Source organism: Peromyscus eremicus, chromosome 13 (genome assembly GCF_949786415.1).
Source record: "Peromyscus eremicus chromosome 13, PerEre_H2_v1, whole genome shotgun sequence".
In the NCBI taxonomy this organism is placed as follows: domain Eukaryota; kingdom Metazoa; phylum Chordata; class Mammalia; order Rodentia; family Cricetidae; genus Peromyscus; species Peromyscus eremicus.
This window is the reverse complement of record NC_081429.1, coordinates 46,344,910-46,360,251: the sequence shown is the minus strand read 5'-3', so window position 1 is coordinate 46,360,251 and position 15,342 is coordinate 46,344,910. Positions and strand designations below refer to the sequence as shown.

The 15,342-nt window shown below is 38.8% G+C and overlaps 1 protein-coding gene across 2 annotated transcripts in view; it reads left to right on the top strand.

Annotated features, from left to right (window-relative positions):
* The window catches only part of Creb1 (cAMP responsive element binding protein 1), a 62,779-nt gene that overhangs the window by 12,802 nt on the left and 34,635 nt on the right, over positions 1 to 15,342 (top strand). The window contains exons 2-4 of one of the 2 annotated variants that reach the window (XM_059278857.1): positions 5,282 to 5,403; positions 11,710 to 11,856; positions 12,552 to 12,593. In XM_059278857.1, coding sequence (XP_059134840.1) covers positions 5,290 to 5,403; positions 11,710 to 11,856; positions 12,552 to 12,593 — 303 coding nt within the window. In that variant the 5' untranslated portion in view covers positions 5,282 to 5,289. The remainder of the gene's footprint in view (positions 1 to 5,281; positions 5,404 to 11,709; positions 11,857 to 12,551; positions 12,594 to 15,342) is intronic. The other variant, XM_059278858.1, reaches the window with a different exon arrangement.

Genomic DNA, 15,342 nt, shown 5'->3' with positions numbered 1-15,342 from the left:
CTAGAATTAATTTAAGTCATTATAGTACAATCACCTTCATGTTACATGCAACTTTTCTTGTCTTCTGTTATCTAGAGAAGAGACTTAAGTATAGATTTATTCTCTGTTTGAAAAGGGCCTTGGTAAGGGTTCAGAAATTTTAGAACAGAATTTAATCAACTTGGTGTAGATAGCTATTTATTTTAGTTGATCTCATTGCCTGTCTTGACTCATTCTTTCAAAATCAATACACTTTTGATTTTTTTTTTGTTTTTTTTTTTTAGAATATAAACACTCTGACCAAATCTTGGGTTTAGACAGTTGGGGTTAATAAGTATTGAGTTGGGTATGTGTCTAAAATGGTATGCATATGATGACTAAATAGGACTTTATTACCTGCTTTCAGTGAAGGGATGCTGTATTTACCACCAAGAGACTATTACGAGTCTCAGAAACTTGGAGCATTGCTCGGTTTGGAGTGTTGATTACATACATCTCAATTCTAATAGACTAGACATATCAAAATAGACGAATGGCAAATGTGAATTCAAGGCAACAGCCAGAAAGAAGGTTGCAGGGGTGAAGGTGGAGGAGTGCAGGCAGTGCCACGTGGTTATTGGCTGTGAAATAACTTGTGCCACACAGAAGCTGAGCTTTTCCACTCTCTAGTAACATTTCAGAAAGAAGCACGGAGCAGAGGTGGAAGGATGCATTGACAAGGCTTTCAGACTCTTCAGAAAACTGAAACCAAGTACAAAAGAACTAGAAATGATTGTATCCCGTGTAAGAGTGGGTGTACCTCTGCAGAACATTTGTAATGTATTTAGGACAACAGAGTTGTAAGGTTTATTTTAAAGATTTATCTTTAAGGGGTGTGTGTGTGTGTGTGTGTGTGTGTGTGTGTGTGTGTGTGTGTGTGTATGTAGATATGTGCATGTAAGTGCAGGTCCGTGCTGAGGCCAGAGGTGTCAGATCCTAGAGTGGAATTAGAGCTGCTGGTCATGTGACTGCCGGGAAATAAGCACAGCCCCTCTGAATGAGCAGCACACACTCTTAACTGCTGAGTCATCTCTAACCCTAGTCAGCTTTTAAATTATGTGCCCAAATATGCCTATTGCCAGAGTTGCCCTGGAAACTTCAGAGTTCTGTTTATGTGGTTTCCTTAAATCCCTGGAGTCTGAATAGTTGAAGATGAGTTGTGAGCTTGTTCTTGTGCTGGGGAACCTTTTTCTCATGTCTAGTTGAGGTCGTTTCCATTTTAACGATCAGCGTGCGTTCCATTAGTTAGAAATGCATTTCTTTGAACTCTTATCTCACATCTTTAAAATAATTAAATTTGTGAGTTTAGGGGCTTAAATAGCCAGGTTATGAGAAGGATGGATCTGTTCTTTTTTTTTTTTTTTTTTAATTTATTTCATTTTAAATATGTGTCTGCATGTGTGACACTAGGCCTGTTTGTGCAGGTACTAGCAGAAGCCAGGAGACAGCCTTGGATCCCCTGAAGTTGGAGTTACAGGTTTTTGTGAGCTTCCTGATAGGGGTGCTGGGAACCAAACTTGGGGCTCTCCAAGAGCAGTCAGTGTGTACACTGCACTGCTCAACCATCTCCAGCCCCGAAGATGGATTTACTTTTCAAAAACTTGTAGACTATTGAGGATCTTACGGACTGAGGTTCTTAGGAAAAGAATAAAAATCAGGAAGAAGAAGTGAAGGTTCACAACCTCCTTTTCGTTTAGTGATTGTCACAGTGGCAGCTTGGCTAGCTTTGATGAGCTTTAATTTGCAGTTTGATGACAGTTTGTGTTAACTTGATGTAGACAGATAGGGAGGTAGTACTGCCAGATTTATTTCTGATTCAGCACACTTCTGTGTGGGTGCTACTTAGGGAATTTAATGCTACCTTGTTAGGACAGATCCAGTGGTCGGCCTTCATAATACTGACTAATGTGCCACACAATATTGCCACTATTTTTACTAGTCTGATTTTCCTACACACTTCCACCCTCTGACATGGTAGACATCTTATTTGCCTGCTCTCTTGCCCTGCTCCTGTACAGCAGAATGTAAGCACTATAAGGAAAAGTTATCTAAAGTTTCATTCTGTTCTTTGTTTTCTCTTGCTTCAACAATGACCAGCATGTTTAGATACAGTGTTTTCATATAAGCATAATGTGTATCGTCTTAATTTCATAAAATTTAAGACTATTGTTAGCAAAGTATATTAGTAAAGGGAATTATTTTGTTGTGAATTAGCCCATTGCACTTTAAAAATTCCAAGTCCAGTAACTTTGAGAGTTAGAATTTTTAAAATATTACTGTTTTTGTGATGGAGTGGTAGGGATGGCATTTGGAGGATGACTTTGTGGAGTCTGTTTTGTTTGTTTGTTTGTTGTTGTTTCTCCCTTGAGGCTTCCAGGGATCAAATGCAGGTTGCCAGGCTTGCATGGCAAGCACCTTTACCTTCTTTGCCTCCGCCCCGGAGGCTAATTTTTATGTTCTTACTTGTTCAAGATCCCACAGATTGTTTCTGATAGGTTAGTCTATGCCTGGATCCGACAGTTGGATTAATGATAAAACTAAAGACTCTACACATGTTGCTACACAGTCTGTTCTTCCCATACTAGAGGACATAAACAGGCACAAGTTTTGAAGTGTGACATAAATGATCCCACTTCAAATGTCAGCTCAGTCCAACTGGCAGTTTGCTGTTGTATTGCCTTCAAGGTGAAAACCAAACGAAGAGTGTCTGTTGTGGTTGAGTCCAGGAACCTTCTCATCTGCCGTTGTAATTCTTACCAGCACTGTTTGCTTATGAAAGACACTGTTGGTGCTGTTGCCCATTTGGTTGGTGTCTGTTTAAGCTAAAAGTTAACAGTTTAAGGCTGATCTCTACCCTGAATAAGGGTTGGTAGCCATCTGAATGAAGTGGTAATAAAATACTGGCAGTTTAGTTGGGGGCTTGTAACCATTGGAAAAACTGTAGCTTCCAATGAGAAAGAAAATTATCTACTTAGAGGGGGGAAATAAAGAAAATCATAGCCCTGTCTTGAGTGTCTGTGGCTATAATTAAATTTTCTCATCTTTTATTGTGATTTAGTAATGAATCTTATTTTCTGAACCAAAATCTCATAAAGAAGCCTTATACCTTATTTTTTTTTTAAAGTAGTCTGAGTGTGTTGTAATAGAAACAAAAAAGGTGACCCGACTGTAGACTGCCTTGATCAAATGGTAGAGGGAAACTGTGTGTGGATGGCAGCGTAGCTGTGAGAATATGTGTGGGCTGAGTAGTCCTTATAAATGATTGTGTCTATTTTATCTGCAAAGGAGGTATTCCAGTACTCATTTATTGCTCCCAAAAGGACTGCTTTGTACCACATGCCATTTCCTCCAGGTCAAAAATATAGATCAATTGTTTTTCTATTTTTACATAGTATGTTTTTCTTAAAAATCTTAGAGTATAACTTATGATAATTTAAATTTTCATGAATGATAATCACCAGGTTATTTCAGGTTTTCCCCCCATTTGTAAATACAGAGCAAACAGCCAAAAACAAGTGAGATTTGAGAAAATGTCAATGGGTATCTTCAAATCACTACTGAAATATAGTTTGGGTTCATAGCTCACAAATGTTATTCATGACTTTTGATATTGATGATTTTTTTTCTTTAAGCTGTACAAACACTCTTGAATCCCTAGAAGGAAAGAAAATCAGCCAGTACTAATAGTAAAGTATGTAAAAAGAACACCAGATGATGAGACTTGTCATCCTGTAGAAGTTCTGAGATAGCACCCCACACTCTTTCCATGCATGCCCCTTCACAGCTGTTGTTTTCCTTTTTTTTTTTTTTTTTTTAACATGAATGGGATTCCCTTCCATTGTAGACAAGTTTCTTTTTACTGAAGTAATTCTTTCCATAGCCCTCCTAAAGATGGTTTTATGGTATTAAAAATCAAATTCGACATCAGATACTTTTGAACTGCATTTTTGTAAACTAAACATTGAGTTTCATACTGACTCATACTTGCACTTCAGATGATTTTGTGGCATTCATGGCAGTTATTTTTCCCAGTGTCTTGGGAGCTTTATGACTGTTTTAAATAACCATGTTATCAAGTCTGGTGACCTTTTTACTTTGTTGTCTGTGTTTTGTGGATGCTGGTACTTCTAACTTTTTATATTAATTTCTGAAGAAACATTTTATCTTCAATTTAAACTATTACTTATAAATAATGATGTGTTAAATATTGGTTACATTTTGATAGTATATAATGATCATGAGGATAGATGCCAATTTTGATTCTTAGTTTTAGAGTTTGGTGAAGCATTGAGATTTCTGTTACATGAGGGGTGAGTATAGATACTGCTTATAATAAGTTCATTTTTTTCTGGTAATATGTAGGCATTGAGTTAGAAGAGGGATACACCAGAAGTATTCCCTTCCCCCACCAAAAAAATTATTTAGAAAGGGTTGCCTCCCCAGTTATCTGAAACTGTACTAATCTGCATGTAACTCCTGCTTCTAGGAGCTTTCTCCACTGACTTTGCTGCTGTGAGGTGCCAGAGCACTACACAGATACGCAGAACACTTAGCCAAACAGGGTCTAAAATGTACAAGAGTCCAGTATTGACTTATCTAGAGCTTATAATCAAATATATGAAAAGGTGTTTTGCTTCTATGTTGCGCTCTGCCATGGGTGGGGAGTGGAGCACCATGACTTTCTCAGTATTTGGAGTCTCTTGATTAGGCTCTGGCCTTAATCTTACTACCTTTTTACCTCCATGTCCCACCATGTGGGCTTCTGACACTTGGGCTGATTTGCCTTGTTACCATTATCTGCTAGGGAGTGTCTTACAGTTGCTCTGCTTCTTACTCTGGCAGGAGGCAATGCCTAGAGGAGGGATCTGAAGCCAGTGTCTCAGACCTGACGCTCGTTCCTGCTTTCTGCCTCTTTCTGAACCTGACTGGTGCAGCTTGAGAAAGTCAGCGTTGCTGCTACCTGCCCTCCCCGTTAGTAAAGGAAGTCACGAGAGGGACCGTTCCTATTTCCTGTTAGCAAGAAACACCCAAAGGAGGACTTGCATTTCTCCATTGTTTGTGTTTTGAAGGTACTAGGGTTTATAGCTCAGCAGATTTGAACAAGTTGAGTAAAAGGTCAGCTCTCTTCTGTTTTAACTAGATTTCTAAGTGCATTTACTAACCTAACCATCACATAGACCTATTTATGACTTGAAGTTTGCCTTTAAAGTCACGCAAGTACAAGGCACTGTAGTGCTCGTAACGCTCTTCCATATTATTGTAGGTAACTAAATGACCATGGAATCTGGAGCAGACAACCAGCAGAGTGGAGATGCTGCTGTAACAGAAGCTGAAAACCAACAAATGACAGCTCAAGCCCAACCACAGATTGCCACATTAGCCCAGGTATAAAGTCCACGGAGACTCCAGGCTGTGTCTCTTCCAAGAGAATTTCATTTTTAATAAAAATATACATAAAATGATGGAAATTTTCTTAAGACTATCAGAATTCCGATTCATTGGTAGTATTAGCTTATGTTTAGAAATGATAGTAATGATTAATGAACAGTAAACTGCACCATTAAACATTAATATAGTATGTAGTGACATGATCCAGCAATAATTACTTTTTTACTAACATAAATTAATGGGCCTCTCAAGGTGATAAAACCTTGATGACAGCTGCCTTGTGTTTTTGTTTTTGTTTTAATACTGCACACACTTATTTTGGGACCTGGAGGTGCTGATATATTTGAAAGCCTAAGTTCCTACAGTCTAATACTAAAAAGCAGATTAAGCAAGTAAATTGATGTGTGAATCAGTCCTAAGAACGATAGCAGTTTTTCTCCCCTCTGCATTTGAAGTACAGAAGTTTAGTCTGGTTTTATTTGAAGCATCCTGTCCTTAAGGCCATCATCTCTGCACTTACTGTTTTGTTCTCATCTGTTTCTCCTGTATTAACAAATCTTTACCTCCATATTAGTGAAAACGTGCTTAATATAAAAACCAAATGCATAGAAACGTGTAGGATAAGACTGATATTTTCTTTCCTCATTTTTAGAGACAGAATGTCTCTGTGTAGCCCTGGCTGGTCTCACACTCTCAGAGATCCACCTCGCCTCCACAGTGCTAAGATTAAAGGCGTGCACCACCACGCCTGGCTGGTTCCTCTTTAACTGGAAGGCTCCCCAGAAGAGTAGTCCTGAGAGGCTTGGCTTTGCCTAGCTCAGTTTCTCTAAGAGTTAAGACTCCTAGATGGAGATGGCTGCTCAGCCCAAGTCCTGGGAAAATACAGAGCTCACCACAGCTGGGATGAGGGTGGGAGTGAGTCAGAGGCTGGAGCTCCAGCAGGAATAGAACAAGAACGAGTAGGCAGGCTGCCTGTGTCCTCTCCTAAGAAAATGGGGTTTCCCTGTAGATCTCCTGAGTAAGACAAGCCAGATATACTCGGAGATAAGTTAATATATCAGATGAGGCAGCACGTAGTCAGTACAGGCTTAGTACAACCCGCACAGAGAAATTGGGGCTCCTCTGAGCTTAGCTGAGCAGGTCCCTTGATGATGACAGCCTTCAGCATGTGTTGTAGCCTGGTCACTGTTATTCTGGCCTGGTTGTTCCCTCAGTTGGCTGTATAGAGTCATCTTGGAAATTCTTTCTGCTCTCATGACTTTTTCTTGGGGAATTTGTATTCTTGATAAGGTAGAACATATAGCTAACAGAATCTTTGCAAAGAAAAGATTAACTAGGATAAGAATTCTTGGTCAGAAGACTTTTCCTTTGGAAATTTTCCGTTGTTTTCTATGGTTGACTTAGTGTTTACACAATTTAAGGAGATTACATTCATTTCTCATACCTGGTGTATTATAAAACACCTTAGGTCTCTACTTACAATGAATACGAATGATTGGTTGGTTTCTAGTCTGCATTCAGTGGACCTTTTATAGTGAAAACTCACATCCTCAGTTTGGGGGCATTTCTTTCAATTAGTTGGTGGTTTTGTTTTTCATGTAGGATCCTTGTGATCCAGATGTTCTGCTTCTGGGACCGTTTTTTGTTTGTTTCTTCATTTTCCTCATATTTTCTTTGCTGTTTTTCATCCTTTTGCTCTGTTGTTACATACTCCATTCTGCCTGCTGAATTTTTATTTTGCTATCATGTTTCCAAGAGCTCTGTTTGTTCCCTGGGTAGTCCTTTGGTGTTTTCATAGTATTCCATTTCATAGAGTAGTGTCTTCTTTTATCCTCAGGGGAAGGGGTTTGTTTGTTTGAGGGTTTGTTTTCGTTTTTTGCCTTGTTTTGGTGTTTATTTTGAGTTCCTGTTCTTCACCAGGCCATATAGCTCTTCATCTCCATTTCCATTTGTTTTAATCTCTGTCTTTCCTAGTAGAGGCTTTCACCAAATTCTTAACACTCTGGATGGGGGAGGAGACTAGGAGGTAGGATTGTAGCTTAATGGTCGAGCACACGCTTAGCACATGTAAAGCCCTGGGCTTATGCCCAAACATGAAATGATAAATGATAGGTGTAAATGACTAAGAAGCTACTTTGGAAGCTTCATGGATATGTTTGGAGTCCAACAGTTCCAAACCATGAACTTAACTGTAGGACAGTGGTGGTCTTAACTGTTAGTGTCTTGGGCCTTCTTGAGTTTGATCAGGTCCCTAGAGGTTTCACTCATCCTATTTATATGGAAAGGGCCTGGGTGCCAAGGGAGAGAAGAGGGCTGGGGTTTAATGGTAACTTTCAGTCAACCTGGTGTTATGTGGTTAAGACCCATTATGTGTAGTAGTTCTCCACTATTCTCTCACAGTGGGCCAGACTTTTCTTCCACAGGGATTGAGAAAGGATTCATCTGCTCCTAAAGAGCTTCCACCAACCCACCCTTTTATTTACTTTCAGCCCTTTTCTTCATGCCACCTATGCAGTGTTGGAGATCCTAAGCATCTGGATTTTTGTGGTACACATCAGGCTTTCCCTTCCTCCATGAATTGGCCATCTGCGGTCCTCTTAGTTTGTTACTACTGATCCATCTGCTCTCCAGCCTACAAAACGCTGTTGCCTCCTTTCCTAGTTTCCACATTCATATGATTATACATGTAAAAGTGAAATTAATTTCATGAAATGTAATTCAGAATTCAAAAGGGAACATGTTCAGTTTATCGTTAGGCAGCCCTCCAGCACTGACTACTTAAAGTAGAATGTGTAGTCAAACTTGAACTTTAAGAAAGTGTATCTTTTCTCCTTTTTTATTATCTAGTTACAGTTGTATTTTTTATTTGATCATCCAAGTTCCTTAACAAATATGCCACACTTTAAAAAATATTCTTTTTTTGACAGTTTGATGCATTCCTATAATGTATTTGAGTCACGTTCATGACCTCTTTACCCTTTGACTCCCACCAAATCTTTCTTTCCAAATGTCTTCTATTCTGATGTCTTTTGTTGTTATTGTTGTGATCCACTGAGTTTAATTATGGCTGCTTACATGAACTTGAGTGGGGAATTACTTACTGAAGTATGGACAATTTGCAAATGGCTATACTGCTAAAGAAAATGTCTGTCCCTCTCCCAGCAACAATTAATTGCTAATAGTTCCTCAGGGAGCTTAGGAAGCCCTACCCCAATTCTCTCCATGCTAGAACATTCCAGGCTCCATCTTGCACATACCCTATGCAGGTCATCAGAGCTGTTCTGAGTTGGTTAGTGTGACAGCAGTGCCATGCCCAGAGCAGAGAGTTTCACAGCATTCCTTCCCATCCTCTGACTCATCTAGTCTCTCTACTTCCTCATTCTCTGTGTTCCCTGAGCCTTCGAAGGAAGTGTATATCATAGATTTGAACATAACTTCCTCTTAATTCTGACTCCAGACAACTTTTGAATACTAGGAAAACATTGTAAAGCTAAGGCAAGATGATTACAATTTTGTCAATGAATAGGAGGGGTAAGAAAACAAAATCAGTCCAAGCAGTAGAAGAAGAAAGATAATCAACATAAAATATACTTATTTTACTTTCAGAATATAAAGTGGAAAGAAACCTGTGGTCTTGATGATGAGAATGTACAATTTTAGTTTACTAGACAGTGCACCTCTGTGTCCCTAGGCTGGCCTCACCCTCTTCAGTCCTAGGATTACAGACATTCACTACCACACCCAGATGAAAATGTAAAACTTTAAAGAGTAATGATAGGACTTTATTAAACAAATTCTATAATACATTCTATTGTGTACCCATATTTTTAGTAAGACTATGCAGAGATATTTGTAATAGATTTTAAAACTGAAAAATAGGTTCCATGGTATGTGTTGTAAAAATTGAATGCATCTGTGTGTCTTGAGAAACATCTGTTAAAACATGTCTCACTTGGGACCAGGCCACATGCTTCCCAAGATAGTTGTGAATGTGGCCCAACACTTTTGTACATGGCAGCATCACTGTGTCAGAGAGTAGGACACCTGTGATAGGAATGTGCCTCAGGATAGAGTGCTTGCCTAGCAGGCACAGGTCCTGAGTTTAATCCTTGGCATTGAATAAAAATAGCTAGAAAAATAAGATGAAAAACAGCAAAAATACTGTGGAAGTTGGGGTGATAAGAATATATGGGATTTTTGGCCAGGCCTTTAGGACAGGTCCGTAGTAACTGCTGCTTGGGAGTCTGAGACAGGAAGACCACAAGTTCAAGGTCAGCCTGGGTAATCAAGTGAGACCCTGTCTTAAAAGTGAAAAAAGGAGAGCTAGAGATACGTCTCATGCTAGATTACTTGTCTGTTTCCTGCCCACAGACACAAGAAAGGGGTCAGGCAATATAGTACTTTATGTTAGATTTACATGTCTATGGAAACTTATGAATAACTAGGGTAGAAATCACTGAGTTAGCTTGTTATGTTTGCCTTTAAAGGATGCATGGAAGAAGACCTGACTCTCTAATTGCTTCAGATATTCAAACAGCTTTCGATGGAATTAAGATGAGACATTCAGCTCATAGTAACTTTATGGCTGAACCTTTCAATATCCTTCCTTAGTTTCCTCTTAGATTCTGATGTTATAAACAGGACAACCTGTGTGACTCTGCAGATAGTCTGGCACCTCATTTAGAAAACCAGGTAAACATACCATAAAGTGACCAGAGAGGATAGGACTAATAAAGAAAGGTGGTGTAGCCATCTCAGAAAAGAAAACTTCTAGTTTTAATCTATGTGCTAAAGATAACTTGTCTTCCAAAGATCTGTCCCCAGCTTCACCGGAGCATCCACTTCCTGCTGTGCGTCTCTCCAAATTGACATTCAGCACTACACCTTTCACTTGGACCCCAGCTGTCCCAAACCTTGTCTCGCTTTCATTCTTTTCCAGTTGGCATATTTCCCACTTCTATCATCTTGAATTCCTCTCTTCAGCTAGTCCTTCAAAAAACCCTTCCTTACCACCTACTACCCTATCTCTGGCCTTTATCACCTTACCCTGACCACTGTATAGGCTTTCTCATGGTCCCCCACCTCCCATTTTCTTCCTCTGAGATGTATGTCTCTTATTCAGCCACTAAAGCGATTCATCTAAAATGGAAACTTCGACATGCTATTTGGTTAAAAAAACAAAACAAAACAAAAACGCAGCATTCCTCCTATATTCTCAGAATAGATGAAAGTTGTTTTGTTTTTCAGACAGGGCTCGAATGGTAGCTTAGGCTGGCATTGCTTAAACTTGCAGCAATCCTCCTGCCTCAACCTCTTTCGTATTGATATGAGCAGGTGTCACTCTGACTGATTAAAATGTAAGATTTTTGTTTGTTTATTTTGAGACAGCATCTCACTGCACCCTTGGCTGATGTGGAACTTACAGAGATGTGCCTACATCTGCCTACTGAGTACTGGGTTTAAAGGCATGTGCCACTGTGCCTGGCTTGAAAGCTTTTTAAGGTGACATATAAAGAGGTTTTTATGACTAGACCATTGAAGCCTCTTTGAACCTCTGTATCTCTGCTTCGGACATTGAGCAGTGGTGTTTGTCTTTCCCTCTCTTGCACACACGCATGCGCACCGGCACGCGTCTTAAAATACCGCCTATTAACCAGTTTAGTGTTTTGTTTTGTTTTTTTTCTGAATGGGAGGAATTGAAATTATTAATTACAATTCATGTACTTTCTTGTTAATGAAAAGACATGCTTATAATTAGTCTAAAGTAGACTATTAAAATATATATATTTTAGAATGTGTCCTATTTGCCCAAATTTGAAAAGTTAAGGTTTTAAAACATGGTTTGTTTAACACCAGGGTATTCTGAAAACTTAGGCCAGCATGTCTGTTGTTGACTTTGGGTGAATTAATCTCTTAGCGTGTTTTTGTTTTTAAGTGAAAATAATACTTACTACTCAGCTTTTAATTTAAAAAAAGAAAGAAAATTTGGATATAAAAGCAGGCAGGAAAATGTAGAGCACCATGTGAATGAAGTAGCCTTCAGAGAATGACTGGGTTGCATGTGTTGATGCTACAGGAGATAACTGGCTTTTTTTTTTTTTTTGTCACCTGGGACAGGCTTAAAAGTAGAAGGGGAGAAGGATTTATATAGGATTTTCATTTTTTTCACTGATTTCTTTCACATTGTTGAAATACTTATCAAGCAGGAAAGTCCTATTTTTGCTAATTAGAGGTTACTTAATATTGAGCCTGAGTAGTCTCAGGCAGGTTCTGTGATGGTAATTGCTTTCCCTGTTTCTATAGGTATCCATGCCAACAGCTCATGCGACGTCATCTGCTCCCACTGTAACCTTAGTGCAGCTGCCCAATGGGCAGACAGTCCAAGTTCATGGAGTTATTCAGGCGGCCCAGCCATCAGTTATTCAGTCTCCACAAGTCCAGACAGTTCAGGTATGTGCATAAAAAGTTCTACATATACTTTAATAACTTGTTTATAGCCATTTCTGTCTCCTTTTATTACTTGTGAAAATAAGGACACATCTAGTTTAGATTTATTTTACTTCATAGTAAAGGAGTATGTTATATCTGTATAGATGTTTTATATGTAAGGACAGACCTAAAGGAAATTACCTTATTTTTTAATCTACAGAAGAAAAAGCATTTATTTAGAGAGATAGCAAATACATGTGATAAATGGAAATATTTGGGAAAGACTTACTGTACTGGTGTACCTCAATTAAGGAACATAAACCTAAGTTTGTATGGGGAAAGACTTGATAAAAATTGATAACCTTACCTGAGATAGAATTTGTACTTAGAAATCACATCAGACATAATATTGGCCATTTAGAGCTTTTAGGTAGAGTATATAACTTTTAAATAATAATATATTCAGGAGGTACATTGTAAGGATGTTAATTGTATCACATGTACTAGCTGATTCTTTGGAGAGTGTATTCCTTTGGGGTAGAAGGAAATTCAGGCACTCTAGACTTCTGAAGGTGACTGCATAGGTCTAGGGCCCAAGAGCAGTAGCAGTGTAATCTTTGCACTTCAGCTGATTGAAGAAAAAAAAAACAAAGACTGAACATTCATGCAAGTAGGCCATAACCCCAGCCTCCCGTTTCATATTTTTTACTTCACAGTCTTCCTGTAAGGACTTAAAAAGACTTTTCTCCGGAACTCAGGTGAGTCCTAGGTCCTAGATTTGAAGAAAACTGTTTTTAGAAAGGAAGGTGAGAAATTATCTATGTCTTTGTCCTTCTCTATGAACATGGAATTTCAAGATTGAGTCAAACTCTCGGCCTGAGTATTGTACCTACTCATTGCTTGGTTATTGCTTAATTTCTCTATACTATTTCTCCTCCCACTGGTAGTCCAGAATTGCGTGAACACTTTGAAAAAAAAGGAAGCCGTACCTCCTGGGGGCTGCACAGTTAGAGGTGAAGCCTGATTGCTGAAATTCTGTGTGGCTAGCCAGAGTATGCCTTTCTGGTACTGTGACCTGGTGATCCTGAGAACTAAGCAGTCCGATTCTTTCCTGTGGAACTCCTTCGTCTCCCTTCCTTCCCCACACCCTTCCCACTTGAAAGGAAGTTTCCAGAGTCAACAAGCCTCTCCTTTTTTTCTGCGTTTATTATATGGTGTACCTTTGATTTCTCTTGCTCAGCCGTAATGTTTGATGAGAGCTGTTGCTTTTCCTTGTGTGGTAGCCAGAACTGATTGACATTGGCAGGGGGAGGGTGCGTCCTCCTTTGTCCTGGAACCGTTCTGTCACTGTCATCAAAACCCATGTCAAGTTTTGTCAGCTGTATGCTGTGGTATTGAGCTGCTGTTACCTTTTGTCCTTTTTTTCTTTCCTTTGTGCTTGTGGTTGGCTTTCACATTTCGTGGGTAGAGAACTGTTGTCGTGTGAAATCCTGAAGTTACCAATTTCCTGAAGATACTGGGAATGGACTTTATTAACAAGTTCATGACAGTAGTATTAAATAAAGGCCTATTTCTAGAAACCACAATGATAAGAAGTAGTCTTGACTTAGTTTTTGTTTCATTGAATGCTACCTTGTCATCCTCCATATTATCTCATTACTAATTCCATACTGAATTTTTCTCTAGAACATAATGGAGAGAACTTGGTCTGCTAGTCAAGAGTTTTAGAGATCAGACCTACTTTGTATTGTAATAAGTCAAGTGACATTGAACTCATTGGCCCTTTCTTTTTCACTTACAGAGGGTTTTACTTTAATTAAAAATAAAACTAGGCCACAAAATGTATATTACAATTTTTAATTAAGAAAATGTGGTTTTGCCGGGCGTTGGTGGCGCACGCCTTTAATCCCAGCACTCGGGAGGCAGAGGCAGGCGGATCTCTGTGAGTTCGAGGCCAGCCTGGACTACAGAGTGAGTTCCAGGAAAGGCGCAAAGCTACACAGAGAAACCCTGTCTCGAAAAACCAAAAAAAAAAAAAAAAAGAAAATGTGGTTTTGATTGTTGCTTGTATTCTTAATCTAATTTTGAGGCAACATAACTTAAACCCAGGTAGTAAATGTTCTTAACTTTGTTAGAAATATGTATTTGTCTTTTCAAGAATATTTTCATCACAATGAGGTATATAATTTTAAATATATATATATATTTAAAAGAGGAAAGTTGGACTCCTTGAAGCCTGAACTATGTGGAGATATATATATGTTTCTTTTTTGTTAAATACTCTAAACCAGGAGAATATGTTAAACTTGGATGGTTATTTGAGCCAGCTAGCAATGGTTAGTGTTAACTAGGAAGTAGTGGTTTATAAGAAGTTATTAAACAGAGAGTGAAAGTGTCCCTCAAACTTCTAGACGGTGGAATGTTAGTGTTATATAACAAAGTTCCCAAAATATGCAAGCTATATGTCTCTTAATGGAAGAATAAGAACAGGGGGACTTGGGTTGATATATTTTAATATAGTAATATCAGAAACTGAGCTGTACTAATATGTCGTGTACAGCTCCACTTTGCTGCCCTAACTTATTCTTACATGTATAAATCACATCTCACAGATAAAGTGAGAATCCTTGCAAAAATAATGGCACTTTCACAGTGTATACAGGGTTGGTAGTGGCACTTACCAGTTTGGGCCACATTTTAGTATAGTGCTGTCTAAATGTACCAGAAAGAATTTATTTATTTTATTACTTTAAATTATTACATCCATTTCTTCAACAAATGTTTATTGATGACATGCTATGTGCCAGTCATTGTTCTAGGTCCTATCAAAGGCAGCAGTGAACAAACAGTACATCTCTGTTCTCATGAAGATCACATTTGAGTGAAGAGAGACAGACTATGAAAAAATAAAATATGTCAGGTGAGGATCAGTGCTCAGAGGTCAATAAAACAGGGGAAAGGGTAGGGAAAGATGTGAAGGGAAGGTGCTGTATTCATTTAAGGTGGCTGGGGAACCCAGTGAGTAGACACCAGGAGGCAGTAAAGGCAGCTGAGCCAAGCCATTGATAAAAACAGTCCAAAGATGTGGAAATGGATATGTTTGGAATTTGAAAGAATAGCATGATTAGAACTGCCGGTTCCCTAAGTAGAGTAAGGAGGAGGAAAACGGCTGGAGACTCAGTGTTGATAGACTCTTCTTTAATGCTTTGTGATGTGATGGGGACAGCGGTAAACACCTTATACAACATAGTGGTTCTGTGGCCAGTATACAGCATTGCTGTCCTCTGATTTAAGAATGGGCTGTGGGGGGCTTTTGTTTTGTTAATGGCAAGCAAAGTCTTTGAAGGGATCTTTTACCTGGTAGATTTTTTTTTTTTTAAAGCCATTTATACTATCATTTCTTGGGGGTGGGGAGAGGGTTAGCCACAAATGAAAGAATAATTACTTTTTAGAAGAAATTTAAACTGTGGAGAGAAATTTGAAGATGGTTTCTTAACTTTTTTCATG